Here is a 23653-nt window from a genome sequence, read left to right on the forward strand (position 1 = left end):
CAAACTCTCCCGCTGACCAGTGGAGAGGGGCAGGGTAAGTAAATAATCCCCTCCCCACCACCTCTGAGGCCACCGTCTACCAGGCAACGGAGCAGCGTGGGGCTTAGCGGCCGTCCCCCAAAGTTGGCAGAAAGGAACCTCGGACAGGCGGGAAAGACGGTCAGCGGCAGCGAAAAAAGCAACGGCAGGGGGAAAACCAGCCTGCCTGGCGCTCCTGGTCTTGGCTGGCAAAGCACAGGCCTGGCGTCATTTTTTGTGTGGGTGGAGAAGGTTCCCCCACCTGGCCAGGGCACTATGTGAAATGAGGCCAAGATCGTTAAGCCACAAGGGCTTGTTGGATCCTCCCTCCCCAGGGGTGGGAAACACACCTGTGTTGCCTGTGAGCACGGAAGAGCCTTGATGGAGCAGGCCTGCTAGCCCACGGGTCTCTGACTGCAGCTCTGTAGCCACGGTTGACCTATTGAGCCAGCGTGGCGGTGTGGTTCGAGTGCTGGACTAGGACTGGGGAGACCCGAGTTCAAATGCCCACTCAGCCACGAGACTTGCTGGAGGTGACTCTGGGCCAGTCACGTCTCTCTCGGCCTAGCCTACTTCACAGGGTTGTTGTGAGAAGAAACTCAAGTACGTAGGACAGCACTTTGGGCTCCTTGGAGGAAGAGCAGGATATACAGTGTAAAAATAAAAATAAATAACTCCAGGCATCCCCAGTCGTAATGGCCAGTAGCCAGGCATGGTGGGAGTTGTAGGCCAACATTTGGAGCCCCTGATCCAGCTTTCCAGGAAGCCCGCAAGCTAAACACGGAGCCATCCTTTTGGTGTCCTAAGGTAGACTGCTTGTCAACATGGAGGCTCCACATCCCCTCCCCCTCACCGAACAGCCAAGTGCTGCTTTGTTCACGAGTGCCATGCCTCTCTTCCTCCTTCTCCAGATCACAGCGGGAGGCCTCAGCCCTATCCCATAGAACGGCTCGTATTTGGGGCCTGTGCGGGCCTGTTTGGACAGTCGGCCTCCTACCCCCTGGACGTCGTTCGCCGGCGGATGCAGACGGCGGGGGTGATGGGCCACTCGTACCACTCGATCCTCCGCACCATGAGGGAGATCATCCGGGAGGAGGGACTTGTCCGCGGCCTCTACAAGGGGCTGAGCATGAACTGGGTCAAGGGCCCCATTGCGGTGGGCATCAGCTTCACCACCTTCGACCTCACCCAGATCCTGCTCCGCAGGTGGGAGAGCGGCGTGAATGTGGAGAGGTAGGGGCCGCACTTCCCCGCCACCTCTTGTGGAGGGGAGCACCGTAACCATATGAGTGTTGGCAAATGTGGACGGGAGGCGTCCTTGTTGTTCTGCCCCCGGGGTGGGGGGAAAGCCCCCGAGTGGGTCCTTGTGCTAGAAGACTCCTCAGACACACCCCCTTCTCTGGGGCGGTGAGAGAGGGGTGCTAAAACACCCTCGCTGCAGCCATCTCGCAGAACAGCTCCGATACTTTTTCCTTCGTGGAGGAGCTCCTTCTTCCTTCTTCCCCCTCGCTGATTCTCAAGAAATCCCTCAGAAGGCAGTAGCTCTGCTTGCTCTCCATCTCTTGGCGATCATTCTCACCTTGCCAGACGCAGTCGCTTGTCTCGATCCAGCCTCCTCTGTGTCTTGGAACTGGACTTGTCTGGAATTTGAGATGCATCAATCGTACAATTTCTCCTTTTGAGGTTTGTTTTGTTTGTTTAAGCCAGCTGTTTTGGTTTCCAAAGTCTGGGCTCTACTGGATGAAAGCACTCCTTCGGCCCTCTTTAAAAATCCTGCCCTCCAGCTTACGTTGCGCATGGTGACCCTGAACCTTGAACCCTGAGCCTCCTAGAAGGGTGTTGCAGCTCAGAGAGGAGAAGCCAAAGACTGGATCTTTCTGTCAGGTCAAGTGTGGGAGAGGCACCACCTGATGACCTCCAATTCCTGTTGCCACAAGTCCAGAAAGTGGAAATCCAGAAATTGGGTTTAGATCAACAGTGTTAATGACTTTTTCAGAGCACCTGAATAAATGAGTATTTTGAATTCGGGGTTTGGGCTTTTGCATGCAGGATGGTGCTGAGGGGTTGGGTTTAGTGGCGTTAAGTGGGTGCTGCTTGAAACGCGAGTCCTGTCCCTCCCCCCCCCACCTCCAGTATTACTGTCTGCTTTCTATAAACTCCTGAGAAGAAGAAAATCTCAAGCGGTGGGATGTAGTCTGGTAGATCTCTAAGTGCCTGGATGAACGGGGTTCAATTTGAGATAAGTTGAGGGGAGGGAATTGGGAATCCCCTCCCCTGTGATACGAGGCTACTGAGCTCCGATGTGTCGTTTTCTGCGATACGAAGCTCCTGAGTTCAGATGTATCGTTCCATGCTTGCCTAGTGCTATCATGCATTTAAGGGTCGGTCTTATTTCTTGGGCCACAGCTCTGTGTTGAGGGCGGGGGGAACCCACAGCTGCTGTTGAAAATGGCAACTCTGGGTCGTCTGCCCTCTCCCCCGTATGACCCATTCAAGAGCTGTATGCTGAACCGACACTGCCCCATTGCTTTTTGCCTTTCCTGTTGTGCTTTGCTGCTTCTGGATGCTGACCTGGCGGCCCTCTGGACAGCCACCGATCCGCCTAGTTGTGAATCTCGCTTCCTTGGCTTCCTCTTCCTGAGCACAGGTACAAAGAAGTACCTGCTCAAGTATTTTATGGGTGTTTTTTTTTGGGGGGGGGGGGGTTCAAGAAACTTGAATGGGAATGCAGAGCCTGCCCTGGCCAGTTCCAAATGTCCTGTGGAGCTGGACAACTCGCTCCTCCGTTGGGTGCCGCTCGGAGCTGGTAATCTCACCGCTGCTTTATCTTTTTATAACTCTTAAGAATTGTCTCTGCCATAAGCTGTAGGTGTGGATTGTGGGGATGGAGTTTTCTTCTGCTCACCCCCCCCCCAAAAAACCGCCCCACCTTTTCTTTTGTCCTCAAAAACACATCTGCAGTGATGGGTTTTTGAGGACGCCCTCAAAGATACCTCCCAAGTTGGCCCCCTCTTCTAAGGTACCGCCCATTTGTGCGGGCTTCTTTACGCTGCGCAAAGAAGATGCAAGTCCCATTCAGACGTTATGTGGTACCTGCATTCAGATGTCTGTGTACACATCCCTGTGTGTGTGTGGTGTGAATCGCCAGCATTCCTTCATAAAGTGAAACGCAGGATACAGAAGGGAAGCGTACTGCTCTCTGCCCCAGGTCCCTGCACACCGACCTGTGTCCCTGTGTGCGCAGATTATCCGAGTGTTGAACCCCATGCAACTAGGGCTATGAACGAGCAGCAACTATTGTTGTTCATCTCCTGCTTTTCAGGGGAAAGCTCTCAAAGCCGTATAAGGAAGAAATGGCTCCCTGAACCCAAAGAGCAGGCAGTCTAAAAGGAATGCTGGGATTTCCCAGCCCTGCTCTGGAACAGGCATCAGATTGTGTTTATGTGTGTGCGCGTGCAAATGGTGAGCTGGGAATGGGAGAGCGGTCCCCATGTGAACGTGAGACAATCAGATTTCTTGGGAGAGGGCTTTCTTGGGTGGACAATACTTCTCTTTTTTTAAAAAAAATCATGTTCTAATAGGACTGGAGGCAAACAGGGGTGGTGTTTTGGCTGAGGATATTTCCTTTGTTTCCCTGCCAACACACTGGTTAGCAAATCGCTCCTGACATGCTCTGGGTGTCGTCATCCCCCGTGCCCCTGCCGAAATAGGCACCTGGGAGTTTTGGAGAGCAATTGTTCTAGGTGGTTTCCTCCCACAGCCAGACCACCTAACAGACAGCCTGCCCTGGATGTCTGCTCCTGAGCAGCGATCATCTCAGAGAGGTCTACTCTGCCCTGGGTCTTGGGATGAAGCGTGTTGGTTAGACCTCATTGGAGGCTTCCCACACATCCTCGGGTGTGCCGTCCTGCTGCGTTTCTGGCTGCAGTTTTGCCTCTTGAGTAGCCCCACTTGGGCCATGCAGTGTCCTGCCGATCATTCTGGCACGTTCTGGGGCGCATGCTCAGTTCATGTGGGACGGGCACTGGAGCGGCTTTCACGAGCATGTGGCCGAAAGCTGCCCGGTGCTCTGATGCAGCTGCTCATGGTGGACGACCAGAGGCGGCAGGGGCCAGCCATCCTTGGGGAAGCTTGTCCGCTGTTCCCGAGCACCCCTAAGCTGCTGGGGCAGTCTAGGAAGCACCACCCCCGGCCTGCCCAGTCAACTCCTCAGCTGCGTGCTGTGGGGCCAGAGAACTATGCACAGGATGGGTCGTGGGATGCTGCCGCTGTGGTAGAAACAGTTGCCACCCAACCTGAAAGCCTATCGCCACAGCTCCCTTTGGGCCGGAGGTTCTGGGTGTGGGGGTGTTTTCATACAGCAAAGGACCGTCTGTTTTATGCACGTGTGATGTACTTTAAGAGCTGTGCCAAGAGAGGATGTGTATTTAATAACGAGAATTAAAGAGATTTATCCAGTTTCTGGTGTACTCCATTTGATTATCTCCTGTGGGGGCACGTTGGTCCGGAATAGTGTTTAACAAGCATTTAGATCCCTGTTCGGGTGTCTGGTGAAGCTGGCTGCCGCGGGGACCTGGGTGTCTACAGGGCCTTCACCCCACAAATTAATGAACCATCTCCAGGATCAGGAAGCAAATCGAGAAGGGTTCTGGAGCCTTAAGAACAGCCCTGCTGGATCAGGCCCAAGAAGGCCCATCTAGTCCAGCATCCTGTTTCACATAGTGGCCCACCAGATGCCTCTGGGGAGCCCACAGCCAAGAGGTCTGTGCATGCCCTCTCTCCTGCTGCTCTTCCTCCCCTGCAACTGGGATTGAGAGGCATCGGGCCTCTGAGGCTGGAGATAGCCCACAGCCACCAGACTAGTAGCCATTGATTGACTTGTCCTCCATGAATCTACCTAAGCCCCTTTTAAAGCCATCCAAGCTGGTGGCCATCACCACACCCCATGGCAAAGAATTCCACAGATTAATTATGCAATGTGTGAAAAAGTGCTTCCTCTTGTTGGTCCTAAATTTCCCAACCTCCAGTTTCACAGGATGACCCCTGGCCCTAGTGTTGTGAGGGAGGGGAAAAAATTTGTCCACCCTCTCCACTCCATGTATAATTGTATACACTTCAATCATGTCTCCCCTTAGTTTCCTCTTTTCTAAGGTAGAGAGTCCCAGATGCTGTAGCCTTGCATCTTAAGGAAGGTGCTCCAGGCCCCTGATCATTTTGGCTGCCCTCTTCTGCACCTTTTCCAGTTCTGCAATATCTTTCTAAAGATACAGTGACCAAAGCTGTACGCAGTACTCCAGATGTGGCCACAGCATAGATTTGTATAAGGGCATTATAATAGCATTTTTATTTTCAATCCCCTTCCTAATGATCCCTAGCATGGAACTGGCCTTTTTCACAGCTGCCGCGCATTGAGTGGACACTTTCAAGGAGCTGTCCACCACAGCCCCAAGATCCCTCTCCTGGTCAGTCACCGACAGCTCAGATCCCATCAGCGTATGTGTGAAGTTGGTGGGTTTTGCCCCAGTGTGCATCACTTTACACTTGCTTACATTGAACTGCATTTGCCATTTTGTTGCCCAGTCCCCCAGTTTGGAGAGATCTTTTTGGAGTTCCTCACAATCCGTTGTGGATTTCACTACCCTAAATAGCTTAGTGTTGTCTGCAAATGGGACCACTTCACAGGTCACCCCAACTTCTAGATCATTTATGAACAGGTTAAAGAGCACTGGTCCCAGTACCGATCCCTGGGGGACCCCACTTTTTACTCCCCTCCATTGTGAAAACTGTCCATTTATTCCTGCTCTCCATTTCCTGTCCTCCAACCAGTTACTGATCCACACATAAACTTGTGTCCTTATTCCACGACTGCTAAGTTTACTCAAGAACCTTTGGTGGGGAGCTTTATCGAAAGCTTTAGGGAAGTCCAGTATACTATGTCAACTGGATCACCTTTATCTACATGCCTGTTGACACTCTCAAAAAACACCAAAAGGTTAGTGAGGCAAGACCTTCCCTTGCGGAAGCCATGCTGGTTCTCCTTCAGCAAGGCCTGTTCTTCTCTATGCTTAACGATTTTGTCCTTAAGTATGCTTTCCATCAATTTACCTGGAACCGATGTTAAGCTTACCGGCCTGTAATTTCCCAGATCCCCCCGGATCCCTTCTTGAAAATTGGAGTCACGTTGGCTACTGTACCAGTCCTCTGGTACAGAGCCTGATTGTAGGGACAAGTTATATATTTTAGCAAGGTCGGCAATTTCTCATTTGAGTTCCTTTGGAACTCTTGGCTGGATGCCATCTGGCCCTGACAATTTGTTAATGTTTAGGTTTTCAAGACAGTTTAGAACATCTTTCCTTGTCACCTCAAATTGGCCCAGTGTAGTGGACGGTGAAAATGTCGTGGATGCAGAACTCAGGGGAGTCCTGGGTTCAAATCCACGTTTGACTTGGATCACCACTGTCTGAGCTTGGGCTGATCATGCACATGATCTAGCCTACCTCACAGGGCTGTCATGGAGGAGGGAAAGCTGGCTTCACTGAATGCATTACTATGGCAGGAAGGGAATGAAAATAGGTCCGACTTGGGCAGCAGAGATTGCAGCCACAGCAACCCTTCCAGCGGCCCTAGCTAGATCCTGACTTTGGGCATACCCATGAGGACCCACAGTGCAGGGTGACGGGACCGTAGCACTTTCAAGCCCTTTGGAGACCTTGTGCCTCTCTTCTGGAGCCAGGGCCCAGATTCTGCATCAGCTCCAGAATCTCTTTGTGACCTCGTATCGGAATCCTGCCTCGCTTTTCAGTTGGGAGCCCAGCCTGGGATTGATGGAGAGAGGGATGGTGCGGCTCTCGTGGGCTGAGATCTAATGGTGGGCAGTGGGGGCTGAGGAAGGGAGAAGAGTCAGTGTAGCCAAGGAAGCAAAATGGCTGGGAAACTGGTAAGGGTGTTCTTTCCCCCCATTCCTGACATCCCTCCTCAAAACCCTTCTTTTCTGTGGGGTTTCGGACTTTTCCATTTCATAAATCAAACCTTTGTAGTCCACCTTTCCATTAGGAAAGAGGAGCCCCGCCCACTTGAGGATTGAGCAGATGCCTTTTTTTTTTTAAAGCTCGGTTTATTTTTAGCGTTTTTCTGGATTTAAGCACTTTATTTTATTGTTTTTATCACCTGCTGGGCATATATAGCTCTTAAATCATTCCTGCTTTGAACTAGTTTCTTAGCAGGGTTCTATTTTGACTTCCACTTCCTTTCCATTAGGAAAATGATGCCCAAAGTGGGTTTCAGCAACAGATTCAATCCTTGCCTGCAAATGTAACCAATTTATATATTTTTGTCATGACATTTCCCACATCCATTACCTTCAATAACTACTAAAAAAAAAAAAAAACTGGAATAAGAAAAGTGAAATGCATGAAGCATATATAATACATGCAAACAAACTTCTTAGCTAAAGGTGTAACATCACTAGTACTGTATGCTGCTTTTCAACAAAAGTCCCCAAAGCAGTTTACATATACAAGTTGTGTCGTCAAGTCAGTATCGACTCCTGGTGCCCACAGAGCCCTGCGGTTGTCTTTGGTAGAATACAGGAGGGGTTGACCATTGCCTCCTCCCACACAGTATGAGATTATGCCTCCCAGCACCTTCCTGTATCGCTGCTGCCCGATAGAGGTGCTTCCCCTAGTCTGGGAAACATACCTGCGGGGATTCAAACCGGCAACCTCATGTTCCCTAGGCAAGTTCCTTCCCCACTGCGCCATTAGGTGGCTAGTTTACCTATACATACATAAAATGGCTCCCTGTCCCCAAAGGACTCACAATCTAAAAAAAGAAACATCAGCTAGGCACCAGCCACTGGAGGGATGCTGTGCTGGGGATGGATAGGGCCAGTTGCTCTCTCCTCACTAAACAGAGAGAATCATCACTTTAAAAAGGTGCCTCTTCGCTCAGTCAGCAGGGGACCACTAAACTATGCCATAAGCTTAGAGATCCATTTGTTGATCTCCAACTGTACCTAAAAAGTGCAAAAAGGTGTTTATTATTTATTTGATTGATTGATTGATTTCTATACTGCCCTTCAAAAAATGGCTCAGGGTGGTTTACACAGAGAAATAACAAATAAATAAGATGGATCCCTGTCCCCAAAGGGCTTACAATCTAAAAAGAAACATCAGATAGACACCAGCAACAGCCACTGGATGGATGCTGTGCTGGGGGTGGATAGGGCCAGTTGCTCTCCCCCTGCTAAATAAAGCGAATCAACACACTAAAAGGTGCCTTTTTGCCAAGTTAGCAGGGCTTGTTTGTTTAGCTCTATGCCTCAGTTGGGTTGACTGCTTCCCTGATGAACTTTGGCCTGCTACCAGAGACCGCTTGGCTCCTCTCCCGGAGCTGCCAAAAATCTCTGGGTTGCACCTGGTGCCATCTTCTGGCTTGTAGGTCTCTGCCCTCATGGCGCATCCACAACCTCGTTGGAAAGGGAGGGAAGGAGAGCAGCCTGTCCCTGTGGCATTCTGGGTCTGCAGTGATCTCCCACGTGGCATCCATCTTCTGCATGGTCCCAATTAGTGGCTACTGCCAGATCCAGTCTCCCTGAAAGCTTTACGAGTCCCGGGTGCTTCAGCTGATCCTGGAACCGCTGCTTCTTCCTTCATGTCCCTGCTCAGTTCCCCGAAACGTACATTGGCGACTCGGAGGATGCGTTCAAAAAGCCCCCAACTGGAAAGAAACACTTTGTGCCCCCACAAGACTCCAAGTCAGTGAGCCCCCCGAGCGTGGACAACGAACCCAACAGCGACAACCTGGCAGATGCCACAGAGCGGAAAGAGGTACGGGAGGAAAGGAGGGAAGCCGTTACATGATTCCCATCGCTAGGAATCTTTGATGCTCTCTTGCTGAGAAGTTTCTCCCAGTGGGGATACTACAGAGAGAGTGTGTGGGGTGGAGAGAGAAAGAGAGAAAAAACTGGAGTTGTTTCTGAATAAAATCTACATAATATTCCTTGGTGTCTATGAGGGAAGCAGCTATAAAATACATCGTGCACGCAGGACAGGGCCTTCTCTGTGGCTGCCCCCAGACTCTGGAATGCTCTCCCAGTGGCTATCCACTCCTCGGTCTCCATCACAGCTTTTAGAAAAAGTGTAAAATCTTGGCTTTTTGCCCAGGCATTTATTTGATTCTCTGCTGCTGCTCTTTATAATCTTTATTGCTTTTATGCTTTTTGTTTTAAATTTTTTAATCAGATTTGTTTAATATTTTTCCCCCCACTTAATATTTTAATTGTGTCTTTTTTACCATCTTGTGTTAAAAAATTTTTTTGCTGTAAATTGTAAACCACCTTGGGATTGCTTTAATGAAAGGCGGTATATAAATTTAAAAATAAAATATAAATAAATAAATAAATTAAATTAAATAAAACAGAAGCCTGGGCAGGAAGGAAAATGTAAAGTGATGCCCATTCGTCACGAACCCCACCGCCCATTGAGATCATCAGGAGAGGTCCGTCTGCAGTTGCCACCGGCTTGTCTGGTGGCTACTCGGGAACGGCCTTCTCCGCTGCTGCCCCAAAGCTTCGGAAGACGCTCCCTGCTAAAATAAGAACCTCCCCATCTCTGACAGCTTTTTAAAAGCCTTTAAAGACGCATCTGCTCACCCAGGCTCTTAATTAATATTGTTTTAATGGTTTTAATGTTGTTTTATAATATTACTTAAAAAAATTTAAATTGTTGTAATGTTTTAAACTTTTTATTTTTATTTTTTAACTTTTTCTGTTTTTATCTTGTTGCAAACTGCTCAGAGGAGTAAGTTTTGGGCAGTATGAAAACATGTTAAATAAAATAAAATAAAATAAAATTAAAATGCCCTGTTGGAGTCTGTGCTGTTGCTGGAGAGGGATGCTGCCTTCTACCAAGCCAGACCCTTGGTCCATCTAGCTCAGTATTTTCTGCACAGGCTGGCAGCGGCTTCTCCAAGGTTGCAGGCAGGGGTCTCTCTCACCCCTCTCTTGGAGATGCTGCCAGGGAGGGAACTTGGAGCCTTCTGCATGCAAGCAGGCTGATGGTCTTCCCCAGAGCGGCCCCATCCCCTAAGGGGAACATCTTGCAGTGCTCCATCCAAATGCAGACCAGGGCAGACCCTGCTTAGCAAAGGGAACCGTTCGTGCTTGCTACTGCCAGACTTGCGCTCCTCCCTTGGTGGCCAGCCCGATGGCAATGCTGGCTCGGGGCACGCAGTTCTGAAAGAGGCCTGCACGTTCTCCAGTGCAGGATTTAATTTGAGACGCTTTCCAGAACTAAAGGGGAATTGAGGAGAATTGAGGGTGCCAAGGTTCAGAGAAAGAAAGGGGTCAAACCAGTGCCGGTTGCTGAGCCTGGGACCCTTCGGGATGAATTGCTTAGGTGAGTGAGGCCCAAGAGATGCGCCTCATGCAGGATCATGTGCAGGCTCCTCACGGATGTCCCAGAATCCTTTGCAAAGTGGCTGCTGGTCAGAAAGGTCCAGGTGCCGCCACTTTCTCCTTGTTGTGCCCCGTTTTAATGTGATGCTCTGTCCGTTCTCCGCACATAGCTGACTCCGGAAAACAAAGGTCGCCAAGATGGAGACGTTTGCGGCAGCAAGGAAGACGAGGCCAAGCGGGCAGCCCGCAGCCCCCAGAAGGGGGAGCAACCCCCGAAGCCACCGTATATGAGCTTGCTCGATTTTGGATGGGTAGGTGCCAGCGTTGGGCCTGGCAACCGTTTGGGGAGGGTACCCAGCCATAGGGAGCAACTGGGCCCCTTGCCTTTTCCCGATCCCTAGTTGGCACAGGAGTAGAATGAATCTCGGCTTTTATTTAAGAATCAAAGGAAGTTGGGCCTCACTATCGTGGGGAAGGGGCTGGGTTCAGACAGCACACGGAATCGTGGTTTATTTAGTTTCGGCACAATGGCCCCTCCCAACCCCGGGGTCTGCCCGCTCCCCTGTGCTCACAGAGTTTTCGACTTCTGGCCGAGGCTTAAAACGCACCGAGTTTTGCGGTGGCCTCCGAACGCAGCCAGTCTCGGTTTCCTCTAACCAGAGTTCATGAAAACGCAAGGCTAAGAAACGGGGACAGGATTTAGGAGTCGGTTTCCAAGCTGGGAAGCCTGAGAGCAGGGGGTTATATTGCTGCTTTATCTTGTCTCCAGCTCTTGCGGGTAGACTGCTCCTGAATGTGGAGCTTCCATCTAACTTGCATGGGTAATAGGGGTTATAGAATTGTAGGAGGTTAGAGTTGTGGAAGGGAGCATGGCGGCCTTCTAGTGCAAGCCATGGAGTTATATTAATTGCTTTGCTGGATCCAGTAAGGGTTCCATCTGGCCTGACATTCTGTCTCCACTGGTGGACAGCCCAGAAGCTTATAAAGATGACATGAAAGTAGTGATCATTGCCTGTTAGTTTCCCCCTCATCCAGCAGCCAGTAATCAGAGGTAGAATGCATCTAATCATGGAGGCTCGATTTGGCTTATCGTTGCTCTTAGCCACAAACTCAATTTGATAGTCAAAAGTATGCTGTTCCTGAGCATGGAGGTTTTATTTTGCTAAAAAGCCATTGCTAGCCACGCATCATCTGCATGAACGGGTCTTCAGGAAAATCCACAAGCAGGGCATGAAGAGAGGGCGTGAAGACAGGCCTTTCCCTGGTTGCTTCCACTATCTAGTTATCCAGAGGTAGACTGCCTCTGAACATGGAAGTTCCGTCTAACTAAACTGGCCTTTTGAAAGACCTCTCTTCCTCCACGAGTGTCTCACACACACCCCTTTGAAAGGGTCATGGCCCTTTCAAAGGGCCATGACCTCATCTTGTGGCCGTGAGTTCCACAAGATGACGCAGCCTATGAAGAAGTAAACAGCAACTATCTCAGAGGGTCTTAATTTTTTGCCCCTCTCTTGAACCTTTCCCCGTGTGGGTGTTGTCCCGCAGCTGCAGGAGAAGGAAGAGGAGGAGGCACCCCAGGATGACCAGGCCAGTGTGCTAGAAGACGCGAGCAGCCAGGGGACAGTCGCCAAGAGCTCAGTTTGTGATCTCCAGGAGGAGCTTTGGCCCCCGCCAGGGGATAACACAGAAGAACACTTGGAGCCCAGAGTGAGTGAGGTAAGGTGGGGAGACGGAGGCAGAAGCTGGTGTCGGGGACGGCATTTATATCCATGACACAGGAGGGGTTTCTCCTACTGCGGCGCCTGTGGAATTCCCTTCCTAGAAAACGTACCTCTCTTGTTCATCATTGGCTTTCCCCCCTTTTACCCTGCTGCTCTGATAATGTTATTTTGGTTAGTTTTTCTAATTAGTTTTTTTCTTTTTCATTTTAAAAACCAACAGCTAGTTTTTAAAGTCGGCTATGTTGCGTTCCGATACCATCTTGTTTTAAATACATTTGCAGAGCTAACATGGAAGTTGGGTTTCGCGCTTTTTTTTTTTTAAGTGTTTGCTGAGATTTATCTCTCTTGCACTCATGTTCCTTAATCAAAGATCTTAAATTCTCACAGCAGTTTGATCTAATCTGATAGTCGTGTGTGAAATTAACTTGCTGCTTCTCAAGCAAGTTAAGATTCTGAGAGGCTTGTGGTAATGGCATGTCATTCATTCATACATATGTGTGTGTGCACACGCATGTGTGCACACGCATGTGTACACACACACACACACACACACACACACACACACACACACCAGGATGGAAATAAAAAAATAAATAGCCCCAGGTGTTGTATCCTTGCCTAGTAAGGAAGGTGCTCCAGGCCCCTGATCATCTTGGTTGCCCTCTTCGGCACCTTTCCCAGTTCTACAATGTCCTTTTTTAGATGTGGTGACCACAACTGTACGCAGTACTCCAGGTGTGGCCACATCATAGATTTGTATAAGGGCATTATAATATTCACAGTTTTATTTTCAATCCCTTCCTAATGATCCCTTGCATGGATCATCCCTCTCCTGGTCAGTCACTGACAGCTAAGATCCCATCAACGTATACTTTAATTTGTGGTTTTTCATCCCAGTGTGCATCACTTTACACTTGCTAACATTGAACCGCATTTGCCATTTTGTCGCCCACTCCCCCAGTTTGGAGAGATCCTTTTGGAGCTCCTCACAATCCGTTTTGGATTTCACTACCCGGAAGAGTTTGGTATCATCTGCAAATCTGGCCACCTCGCTGCTTACCCCTGCTTCTAGATCATTTATGAATAAATTAAAAAGCACCGGTCCCAGTACAGATCCCTGGGGGACCCCACTTCTTACTTCCCTCCATTGTGAAAACTCTCCATTTATACCTACCCTCTGTTTCCTGTCTTTCAACCAGTTAGCAATCCACACATGTACAGGTGAAACTCGGAAAATTAGAATAGCGTGCAAAAGTCCATTAATTTCAGTAATGCAAATTAAAAGGTGAAACTGATATATGAGACAGACGCATTACATGCAAAGCGAGATAAGTCAAGCCTTAATTTGTTATAATTGTGATGATCATGGCGTACAGCTCATGAAAACCCCAAATCCACAATCCCAGAAAATTAGAATATTACATGGAACTAAGAAGACAAGGATTGTAGAATAGAACAATATCGGACCTCTGAAAAGTATAAGCATGCATATGTATTCAGTACTTGGTTTGGGCCCCTTTTGCAGCAATTACTGCCTCAATGCGGCGTGGCATGGATGCTATCAGCCTGTGGTACTGATGAGGTCTTATGGAAGACCAGGATGCTTCATTAGCGGCCTTCAGCACTTCTGCATTGTTTGGTCTCGTGTCTCTCATCCTTCTCTCGGCAATGCCCCATAGATTCTCTATAGGGTCAGGTCAGGCGAGTTTGCTGGCCAATCAAGCACAGTACACTGTATACTTTTCAGAGGTCCGATATTGTTCTATTCTACAATCCTTGTCTTCTTGGTTCCATGTAATATTCTAATGTTCTGGGATGGTGGATTTGGGGTTTTCATGAGCTGTATGCCATGATCATCACAATTATAACAAATTAAGGCTTGACTTATCTCTCTTTGCATGTAATGCGTCTGTCTCATATATCAGTTTCACCTTTTAATTTGCATTACTGAAATTAATGGACTTTTGCACGATATTCTAATTTTCCGAGTTTCACCTGTACTTGTCCCCTTATCCCATGACTGCTAAGTTTCCTCAGAAGACTTTGCTGGGGAACTTTGTCGAAAACCTTTTGGAAGTCCAGATATACGATGTCAATGGGATCACCTTGATCCACACACTTGTTGACACTCTCAAAGAAGTCCAAAAGGTTGGTGAGGCAAGATTTACCTTTGCAGAAGCCATGCTGGTTCACTCCCAGCAGGGCCTGTTCTTCTAGGTGCTTGACCATGTTATCCTCGAGGATGCTTACCCAAACGCCTTGCTTCTCTCCAGGTGGCTTTGATTGACAGCTTTGGATCCAATGGGAAGCTCATGCCACGTGCCACCACTTCCCTGGCCGACAGTCTGGACAGTGGCCCCCTCGACCACGAAGGCTACTACCTCTGTGACGAGGAGGCCCTCCTCAAGGACTCCAGTGCTTCCACGGGCTATTTCCCCTGCTACCGGACATACATCGAGTTTCCTCGGTACCAGCCCCCAAGCAGCGAGGGCCCTCCGGGCAGGGCAGAGTGGTGCCCAGGGACCTGCCAGGATGCCAGTGTGCAGTGCGACCTGAGCGGAGAGGAGGGCACGGCCGGCGGCGAGAAGACTGGAGCGGAAGCCAACAACAACTCGAAAGAAGCCAAGCCCTGGGTGGCCCCGGGCGAGATCTCCCAGGGGCTGCACGGCGGTGGTGGCCCCAGGCCCCCGTCAGGTGGGAGGAAATTGGAAGGGCTGGGTGGAAGGCGGCCGAGGCCACTGGGAGACGGCAATCAGGAGGTCGTCAAGCTCAGGAAGTCCCAGGAAGGGCCTCTGAAGCCCCACCCAGCGGGGAGTGCCATCCCCAGGCCGAGCGCCAAGGTGGGCATCGCCAAAGAGGTGCCTGCAACAGGGCCGTGGAGCACCCAACTGCCCATATCAGCCGCCGTCACCCGGAAGTCTTCCGAGAAAAGGAAACACCGGAGCTGCCGGCTGGAGGAGACGCCAGAGCTGAAGCCGCTGCTGCTGCACAGCCCGCGGTCCTTGCCCCCCAGCCCAGAGGAGAGTTTGGGGCCCTTGAATGTGTGCTGCTACGGCACGGAGGGCGCAGGGGAACATCGCGAGGTAGGTCCCGAGCCTGCTGTGGCCAGGGAGGGGCTGTCGCTTGGCAATAGAGCTCCTCCTCGGCATGCAAGACATATTTATTCACCCAGGCTTTTAATTAGATGTATCGTTTTTTATACTTTTAACATTGGGTTTCAAATGATTTTCATTGTTTCATTGATTTTAATGTTTTAAATTATTTTAATTGCAAACCGCCCAAGGGGATTGAAGTTTTGGGCAGTATAGAAACAGACTAAATATAAATGCAAAAGCTCGTGGATTCAACCCCTGGCAGGCAGGGCTGGGAAAGACCCGAGTCTGAAACTCTGGAGAGATGCTGCCAGTCGGTGTAGGCAATGCTGAGGAAGAGGGACCAAGGGTCAGACTCAGCAGGTGGCAGCGTCACATGCTCAGCGGCACAGTCTCTGCTGGGAAGGGGACAATAGTTCGCTTAGTCTCACCTGTATGCTTAAGACTACAGCCCTGTTGTGCTTTCCATTTTATGATTGGGCAAAAAAAAAAAAGGCAATCAGTTTGACTGAGGCAAAGGAAGGGGATTGGAAACAGAACTGCTAATATTATAATGCCCTTATACAAATCTATGGTGCAGCCACGTTTGGAGTATTGCATACAGTGCTGGTCACCATAAGAAGGGCATTGCAGAACTGGAACAGGTGCCGAAGAGGGCAACCCAGATGATCAGGGGCCTGGAGCACCTTCCTTTACAAGGCAAGGCTACAGCAACTGGGGCTGTTTAGTTTGGAAGAGAGGTGACACTGGGGAGACATGATCGAGGTCTATAAAATCATGCATGGTGTGGAGAAAGTGGGTAGAGATAATGTTTTCTCCCTCTCTCACAACACTAGAACCAGGGGTCATCCCGTGAAACTGATGGCCAAGAAATCCAGGACTAACAGATGGAAGTGCTTTTTCACACAATGCATAATCCACTTGTGGAATGCTCTGCCACAAGATGGGGTGCCAGCCAACAGCCTGGATGGCTTGAAGAGGGTTTTAGATAGATTCATGGTCTGTCAACGGCTACTAGTTGGAGGGCTATAGGCCACCTCCAGCCTCCAAGGCAGGATGCCTCCGAGTCCCAGTTGCAGGGGAGTCACAGCAGGAGAGAGGGCAGGCCCTCTGCATACCCTCCTCTCTTCTTGCCTGTGGGCTTCTCAGAGGCATCTGGTGGGCCATTGTGGGAAACAGGATGCTGGACTAGATAAGCCTCCTTGAGCCTGATCCAGCAGGGCTGTTCTTATGATTCAGCAAGGGGCAAGTTATAATTCATGTACGCTTGGGAGAGAATGGCGACTTTTTTTTCTTCCCTTTCCCATAATACTTGGCCTGGGAATCATCCGTTGAAGGCAATAAGCCTGAAACTTTGGACAAGCCAAAGAAACTCCCACAATGAAGCAATAATCTGGGGAACACCTTGCTGTTAAGATGCAGCAATATGTGGTTACAAGGGCAGTGGGCACATTCACAGGTATTGTACTGACCAGTATTGGAGCCTCCTTGGCCAAAGGCAGTCTACCTCCAAGGACCACTTGGAGGTGCAGGGCATCAGAAGAGGAGGTCTTTTGACCTCGTGTCCTGTCTTGTGTGATGCCCGGAGGTGTCCGGCTGCCTGTTGGAAACTGCATGAATTGGTCCCCATTCCTCCACCACCCGCACCAAGCAAATCTTGGATTATAGTCTTGGAATATCCCAAAGAATACCAAATGCAGCCATCCCGGTTAAGAGCCCTAGGATGGAAGGATGACAACCTTCTCCCCACTAACTTTGCCCAAGGAGGGAAAACATGCCCTGTAACCACAAGACAATGCTGCCCAATTTGGCTTCTACTGGGAAGATACAAGTTCGAATCCCCATTCAGTCATGAAACTCACTGGGTAACTCTGAGAGTCATGTATCTCTCAGCCTAACCCTACCTCACAGGGTGGTTGCGAGGATAAAAATAAGCATGTACACCACTCTGAGCTCCTCGGAGGAAGAGAGGGATAGAAATGTAAAATAAATAAAATTTGTCCGAAGACCCCAGCTACATTAAAAAAGAGATAGAGCTGTGGGCCACTCACTGGCTAAATGCCTGTTTAAAAACGGCTGTCTTCCGATTCCCCCGAAAGGCTGGGAGAGAAGGAGCCATGCTGATCTCATCCGCGAGCGGGTTCCGCAGCCCGGGGGCAGCAACTGAGAAGGCCCCGTCCCCCGTGCTCGACAAACGGGCCTCAGCTGCAGGCTAGATTCAGCTGGGAGCAGGAGGTCCTTCAGGTACCCAGGGCCCAGGCTTGTTTAGGGCTTTAAAGGTAATAACCAGCAGCTTGAATGGCACCCGGAGGAAAGAAAGAGGCCGCCAATGCAGAGCCTTCAGAATGGGTGCAATATGTGCACTGTGAACCATCTCAGAGATCTGTCTGGCAGCCTCATTCTGCACCCTCTCTAGTTCTGAATACTTCTCAAAGGCAGCCCCATACAGGGCTCGTTGCAATGATCCAGACGGGACAGGATGAAGGAAGGAAGGAAGGCACGGGTGACCGAGGCCAGATCAGCCCCCTCACGAAAGGGACGCAGCAGCTGACACACCAGCCAAACCACCACCTAACCTTAATTCTGCAAGTGAGCTTAGAGAAGGGATACCCCCTCCCCTGCTCCGCCCCCTGCCCTCTGCCTTTCCAACCAAGCTAGCAATATTTATTTTTCTTTTCCTCCCCTCCCCTTTATTATTTTTGCTTGACCATCCCTGAAGGAGGGCTCTGTTAAACTCGAAATCCTGGTTGCCGCTTTGTGATGTTTCCGTTAGCCCTAACAAGATCTGGCACTACAGTTGCATTTGACTCTTAAGCAAGGTAGTGTTTTTTTAGCTGGCAGCAACTTCCCCATTAGCCGCACGGTGGTATTGGATAACCTCATGGGGTTTTTGTCAGGACTGTAATTAGAAGAAGAGTCATTGCCCCCTGTGTGTGAGAGAAGCAGGACTACTTCCTCTAGGCTGAAGATGTATGCCTTTAAAAGTCTGCCTTTTTGCTTTAGAACAATTGCCTTTTTCTTCATATGCAAAGGCATGCAGATTGAATTATCAACTAAAACTTATGTGTTATCAGCTAAGGTTTCTTTGATTAGCTGAGAGCCTTAATGATGATGCTTTCAGTATTGTCTCCCCACTTCACAACTGATAATTTTATCCATCTAAGATTGATTGATTGATTAAGTGCCGTCAAGTCGACTCTTAGCTACCACATAGATTCTCTCCGGGATGATCTGTTTTCAGCTTGGCCTTTAAGAACATAAGAACAGCCCTGCTGGATCAGGCCCAAGAAGGCCCATCTAGTCCAGCATCCTGTTTCACACAGTGGCCCACCAGATGCCGCTGGAAGCCACAGGCAGGAGTTGAGGGCATGTTACTCCCCTGCTGTTACTCTCCTGCTGTTACTCCCCTGCAACTGGTACTCAGAGGCATCCTGCCTTTGAGGCTGGAGGTGGCCTGTAGCCCTCCGACTAGTAGCCGTTGATAGACCTCTCCTCCATGAAGTCATCCAAACCCCTCTTCAAGCCATCCAGGTTGTTGGCTGTCACCACATCTCGTGGCAGAGAATTCCACAAGTTGATTATGCGTTGTGCGAAAAAGTACTTCCGTTTGTTGGTCCTAGATTTCCCGGCAATCAATTTCATGGGATGACCCCTGGTTCTAGTGTGATGGGAGAGGGAGAAGAATCTCTCTCTCCACTTTCTCCACACCATGCATGGTTTTATAGACCTCTGTCATGTCTCTCCGCAGTCGTCTTTTTTCTAAACTAAAGAGCCCCAGGTGTTGGTAGCCTTGCCTCATAAGAAAGGTGCTCTAGGCCCCTGATCATCTGGGTTCTCCAGTTCTGCAATGTCCTTTTTTAGATGAGGTGACCAGAATTGAACGCAGTACTCCAGGTGTGGCCACACCATAGTTTTGTATAAGGGCCTTATAATATTAGCATTTTTATTTTCAATCCCCTTCCTAATGATCCCTAGCATGGAATTGGCCTTTTTCACAGCTGCCGCACATTGAGTCGACACTTTCAACAAGCTGTCCACCACAACCCCAAGATCCCTCTCCTGGTCAGTCACCGACAGCTCAGATTTCATCAGCGTATACTTGAAGTTGGGGTTTTTCATCCCAATGTGCATCACTTTACACTTGCCAACACTGAACCGAATCTGCCATTTTGTTTCCCACTCCCCCAGTTTGGAGAGATCCTTTTGGAGCTCCTCACAATCAGTTTTGGATTTCACTACCTGGAAGAGTTTGGTATCATCTGCAAATTTGGCCACTTTGCTGCTTACCCCAACTTCTAGATCAATGATGAATAAATTAAAAAACACCGGTCCCAGTACAGATCCCTGGGGGACCCCACTTCTTACTTCCCTCCATTGTGAAAACTCTCCATTTATACCTACCCTCTGTTTCCTGTCTTTCAACCAGTTAGCAATCCACACATGTACTTGTCCCCTTATCCCATGACCGCTAAGTTTCCTCGGGAGTCTTTGATGAGGAACTTTGTCAAAAGCGTTTTGGAAGTCCAGGTAGACTATGTCAACTGGATCACCTTGTTGATGCTCTCAAAGAACTCCAAAAGGTTGGTGAGGCAAGATTTACCTTTGCGGAAGCCATGCTGGCTCACTCCCAGCAGGGCCTGTTTTTCTATGTGTTTTACAATTTTATCCTTGAGGATGCTTTCCATCAATTTGCCTGGAACGGACGTTAGGCTAACCGGCCTGTAATTTCCCAGATCGCCCCGGATCCCTTTTTGAAAATCAGTGTTACATTTGCTACTCTCCAGTCCTCTGGTACAGAGCCCGATTTCAGGGATAAGTTATATACAGGTATTTTAGCAGGGAGGTCGGCAATTTCACATTTGAGTTCTTTGAGGATGATGATTTCAGTTGAGGACTAGTTTTCAGTTTTTCCAGACAGTTTAGAACAGGGTTTCTTAACCGTGGGCCCCCAGATGTTGTTGGACTACAACTCCCATCATCCTTAGCCACAAAGGCCATGTCAGGGGGTAATGGGAGTTGTAGTCCAACATCATCTGTGTGGCCAAGGTTAAGAAACCCCGGTTTAGAACATCATCTTTTGTCACTGCTATCTGACTCAGTTCTCTAGCCTCCATCCCTAAGAAGCCTTTTTCAGGAACAGGTATATGCTATACAGTTCTGCTCTGTCCCCTTCTGTTTTATCTGAATCCTTTGCACCCTTGCACTTTAAAGGATGGCATTTGCCAAACTGGATACTGCCCAGCTCCCGTCGGCTGTTCTCCAGGTGTCATTTAAAAAGCTGCTCTGCAACCTTCTTGATTTTAAGCGCCAGCAGTCTGGTTCCATCATGGTTCAAGTGCAGCCCATCCCTTTTGTACAGGCCTTGCTTACCCCAAGATGTATCCCAGTGCCTAACAAATCTAAACCCCTCCTCCCGGCACCAACGTCTCATCCACGCATGGAAACCCCTCAGCTCTGCCTGTCTCACTGTACCTGCGCATGGAACAGGTAGCATTTCTGAGAATGCTACCTTGGGGGGTCCTGGACTTCAATGCGCTACCTATCAGCCTAAATTTGGCTTCAATTCCCCACATTGTTGGTGCCGGCGTGCACCACGACAGCTGTCTCCTCCCCAGCACTGCCTAAGAGCCTATCTGGACGCTGCATGATGTCTGCAACCTTCGCACCAGGCAGGAAGGTCACCATGCAGTCAACACACAGGTCACAAATCTATCTCTCTATACCTCTAATGATTGAATTGCCCACTACAAGGAGGCCCCCACCCCCCAGAGGAGTATCCCCTGTGCAAGAGGAAGGTCTCTCAGTGGTGCATTCATTGCTGTCATCATCGAGTCCATCCACCTTGCTGCTGGTCGTCGTCTTCTTCTCTTTCCTTCCACTTTCCCCAGCATTATGGACTTCTTAAGGGAGCTGGGTCTGTGCATCATGTGTCTGAAGTGTGATAGTTTGAGCCTGGTCAATTTGTGCCTTGAGTGAAAATTCTGGATTGATTTGTTCTGTGATCCATTTGTTTGTTTTCCTGGCTGTCCATGGTCTCCTCAAGAGTCTTCTCCAGCACCAAAGTTCAAAAGCGTCAAGCCTTTTTCTATCTTGCTTCTTTAAAATTAATTTAAAATTACTGTCACCTTAAGTTTTTATACGTATATGCATGTGTGCGTATACATACATACATACATACATACATACATACATACATACATACATACATCTAAATCAGGGCTGTGCAATATATAATCTGGAATTCTGGAAATGGCCCTACATGAGCCATTCTGGAGGGTCTCTGAAATAATCGAGATCGAAATAGGGAAGCCTGTTTCAGTCTAGAGTTATCCAATGCTATTCTGGAGCTTTATGGAACTCCAAATGGCAGACCAAGTCTGCATTTTTTTGCCCCAATCACAGCGGGTGAGCAGAGAGTAGGGGGGAGCCATCTCCTGTCCACCCATGCATTTCTTGTCTTTTTAAGCCAGTTATTGTACTTACAATTAAAGATAATAAAGTGGTAGATTCTTGGATGTTACATCATTTTTCTTCCGCCATTCCCAGAGTACAGAAAAATTCTGGGTTACTTAAAAAAGTTAATTTAAAAACAGCTGGTTGGATTCCTTTTTAATTAAATACACAGTGTCTGGCCATCCTTACCTATTTGTGGGGCAACTTTCAGAGCTCCCTTTCTAGCTGTTCTTTTCTGGTGACTTAATTTTATTTTAACTTTTTGTTGATTTAAAAAAAACAAAAACCAGATTCCGAAGCTGATACTAGAACCGTTATCTGTGGTTCTGGATCAGATCCACAATCATTTTTTAAATTTTATTTTACATGTTTTTATTTCACATATTTTATTTTTTATTTTACAATCATGCACAGCCTCTGAATTATATATGTATATGCATGTATATATAAAAATTAGGTATGTCGAGTCACTCACAGGAGTGTGACAAAACCTTTAGACCTGACTTTCCAGAGCAGCCCCATTCAGCTGGCCTTGTGGGGCACTGCCAGGCCTAAACTTGAGTTAGTCAAAAGCTGGGAAGCAGGGAGCAAGTTGGAGCAGAAGGCAGCTTTGATGGCAAGATGATGTCATCCTTCCCAGAATTCCTTGCCTAGGAGCCATGATGGTCCCAGTAGGTCTGGAAGGATTGACTACTACTTCTTCTTTTCTTTCTTCTTTTGCAGGCGCAGCTGGTGAAAGAAAGAGGAAAAGAAACGCGGCTCTCAACCACCCTCAGTTCCCCCTTGACATCGGGGACCACCACCCCTTCAGAAACCCACACCTACGCGTCCCGCCTCAGCTTCCACTCAATTGTTTCCTGGATGAGGAAGATTTTCCGCAGGTCACCGTCCCCAGCAGAACAGCCCCAACCAAGCACCAGCCAAGGGACAGAGGCAGGCAGGAAGCCAGGGCCTACTTGGCTAAGTTGGTTCGTGAGTAGCCGAATCTACCCCCAGCCGCTTTGAGGTGGGGGCCCCCGGCCTCACGGGGGCACCAGAGAGAAGTCGGGGGAAATATGCTCTATGCTGATTTAACGAGGAGGATTTTCCAAACTTCACTCCAGAATTGGAGCAGGAGAAGTTGGCTGTGGAGATCTTGGTTCCTGGGGTTCGTTTGTATCTTATGACACCTGGGTACACGATTGCATCAAGGTTTTGTTTTCTTATTTAATGTGGTGTTTTACCTTTGTTCAAATGCTCGCGTGTGCCATGATAAAACACTGCCTGAAAAATGTGGGTGCGGTGGTCTGTACAATGGCAGCAAGCTGGCTGATGTGGAGTACGTTGTCAATGTTAAAAAGCGAAACACATGAATAGGGATGTGCACGATCCGGTCTGGAGGCCATGAAAGAGGTTTGAACATGGCCTGGTCTGGCAGGGGGTTCCCTTTAAGGGCTTTCCCCCTGCCAGCGTTCTGGTTTTTGGAAATTATTTTGGGATGGCAGCATTCCTCCCTGCTGCCCCTGCCCTCGTTGTTAGCTGGAAATACTGGAAATAACAAGTGCGTGTGTGCCCACTGCCGTGCCCACATGCCTGCCACACGTTGTGTGTGTGACATACTCATGCAATGGGCGAAGTGGGCGCACACGCAGTGGCGAGCAAGCATGCACTTGTTACTTCCGGTATTTCTGGCTAACAACAGGGGCAGGGGTGGCAGGGATGGCAGGGAGGAACACTGCCACCCCAAAATCGTCTCCAAAAAATGAAGTGCTGGCGGGGGGAAAGCGGCAGGAAGGGTGAGTGCAACCCCACTGCCCTTAAAGGCCGGACCGTGCCTCCGTGAACATCCTTACACATGAACTGAAGGAAGAGGAAACCCAGGGCAAACCATCCCATTCCGTCTAGACACCAGACCCACCCACCGACTGACCACTGGTCACTATGGAAGCATCAACACATTTCAGGGAGGGGAAAAAAGGCAAGACACACAAGTG

At 49.2% G+C, this 23653-nt stretch overlaps 2 protein-coding genes across 5 annotated transcripts in view; both read left to right on the forward strand.

Annotated features, from left to right (window-relative positions):
- SLC25A42 (solute carrier family 25 member 42) overlaps positions 1-4478 on the forward strand; it is a 29267-nt gene extending 24789 nt beyond the window's left edge. For all 3 annotated transcript variants that reach the window (XM_053299479.1, XM_053299478.1, XM_053299477.1), the window contains exon 8: positions 930-4478. In XM_053299479.1, the coding sequence (XP_053155454.1) occupies positions 930-1255 (326 nt within the window). In that variant the 3' untranslated portion in view covers positions 1256-4478. The remainder of the gene's footprint in view (positions 1-929) is intronic.
- A 2344-nt stretch (positions 4479-6822) lies between these two features.
- Positions 6823-22885, forward strand: LOC128344390 (uncharacterized). Of its 2 annotated transcripts, XM_053294415.1 has the most exons (6): positions 6823-6955; positions 8685-8846; positions 10585-10725; positions 11960-12130; positions 14409-15218; positions 22404-22885. In XM_053294415.1, the coding sequence occupies exons 1-6, from the start codon at positions 6941-6943 to the stop codon at positions 22683-22685; spliced, it is 1581 nt and encodes a 526-aa protein (XP_053150390.1). In that variant the 5' UTR covers positions 6823-6940; the 3' UTR covers positions 22686-22885. The 2 variants fall into 2 exon arrangements, with proteins under 2 accessions (XP_053150390.1, XP_053150391.1); XM_053294416.1 differs by lacking the exon at positions 8685-8846 and having other exon boundaries at positions 6829-6955.
- Positions 22886-23653: the final 768 nt, after the last annotated feature.

Source organism: Hemicordylus capensis, chromosome 2, assembly GCF_027244095.1.
Source record: "Hemicordylus capensis ecotype Gifberg chromosome 2, rHemCap1.1.pri, whole genome shotgun sequence".
Classification (NCBI taxonomy): Eukaryota; Metazoa; Chordata; class Lepidosauria; order Squamata; family Cordylidae; genus Hemicordylus; species Hemicordylus capensis.

What these genes read in the sequence shown, in the direction of transcription:
- LOC128344390 (XM_053294415.1), top strand. An exon ending in ATGCCACAGAGCGGAAAGAG is followed by an intron (nt 8,847 to 10,584) that starts GTACGGGAGGAA and finishes CTCCGCACATAG; the next exon opens with CTGACTCCGGAAAACAAAGG. An exon ending in GCGCAGGGGAACATCGCGAG is followed by an intron (nt 15,219 to 22,403) that starts GTAGGTCCCGAG and finishes CTTCTTTTGCAG; the next exon opens with GCGCAGCTGGTGAAAGAAAG.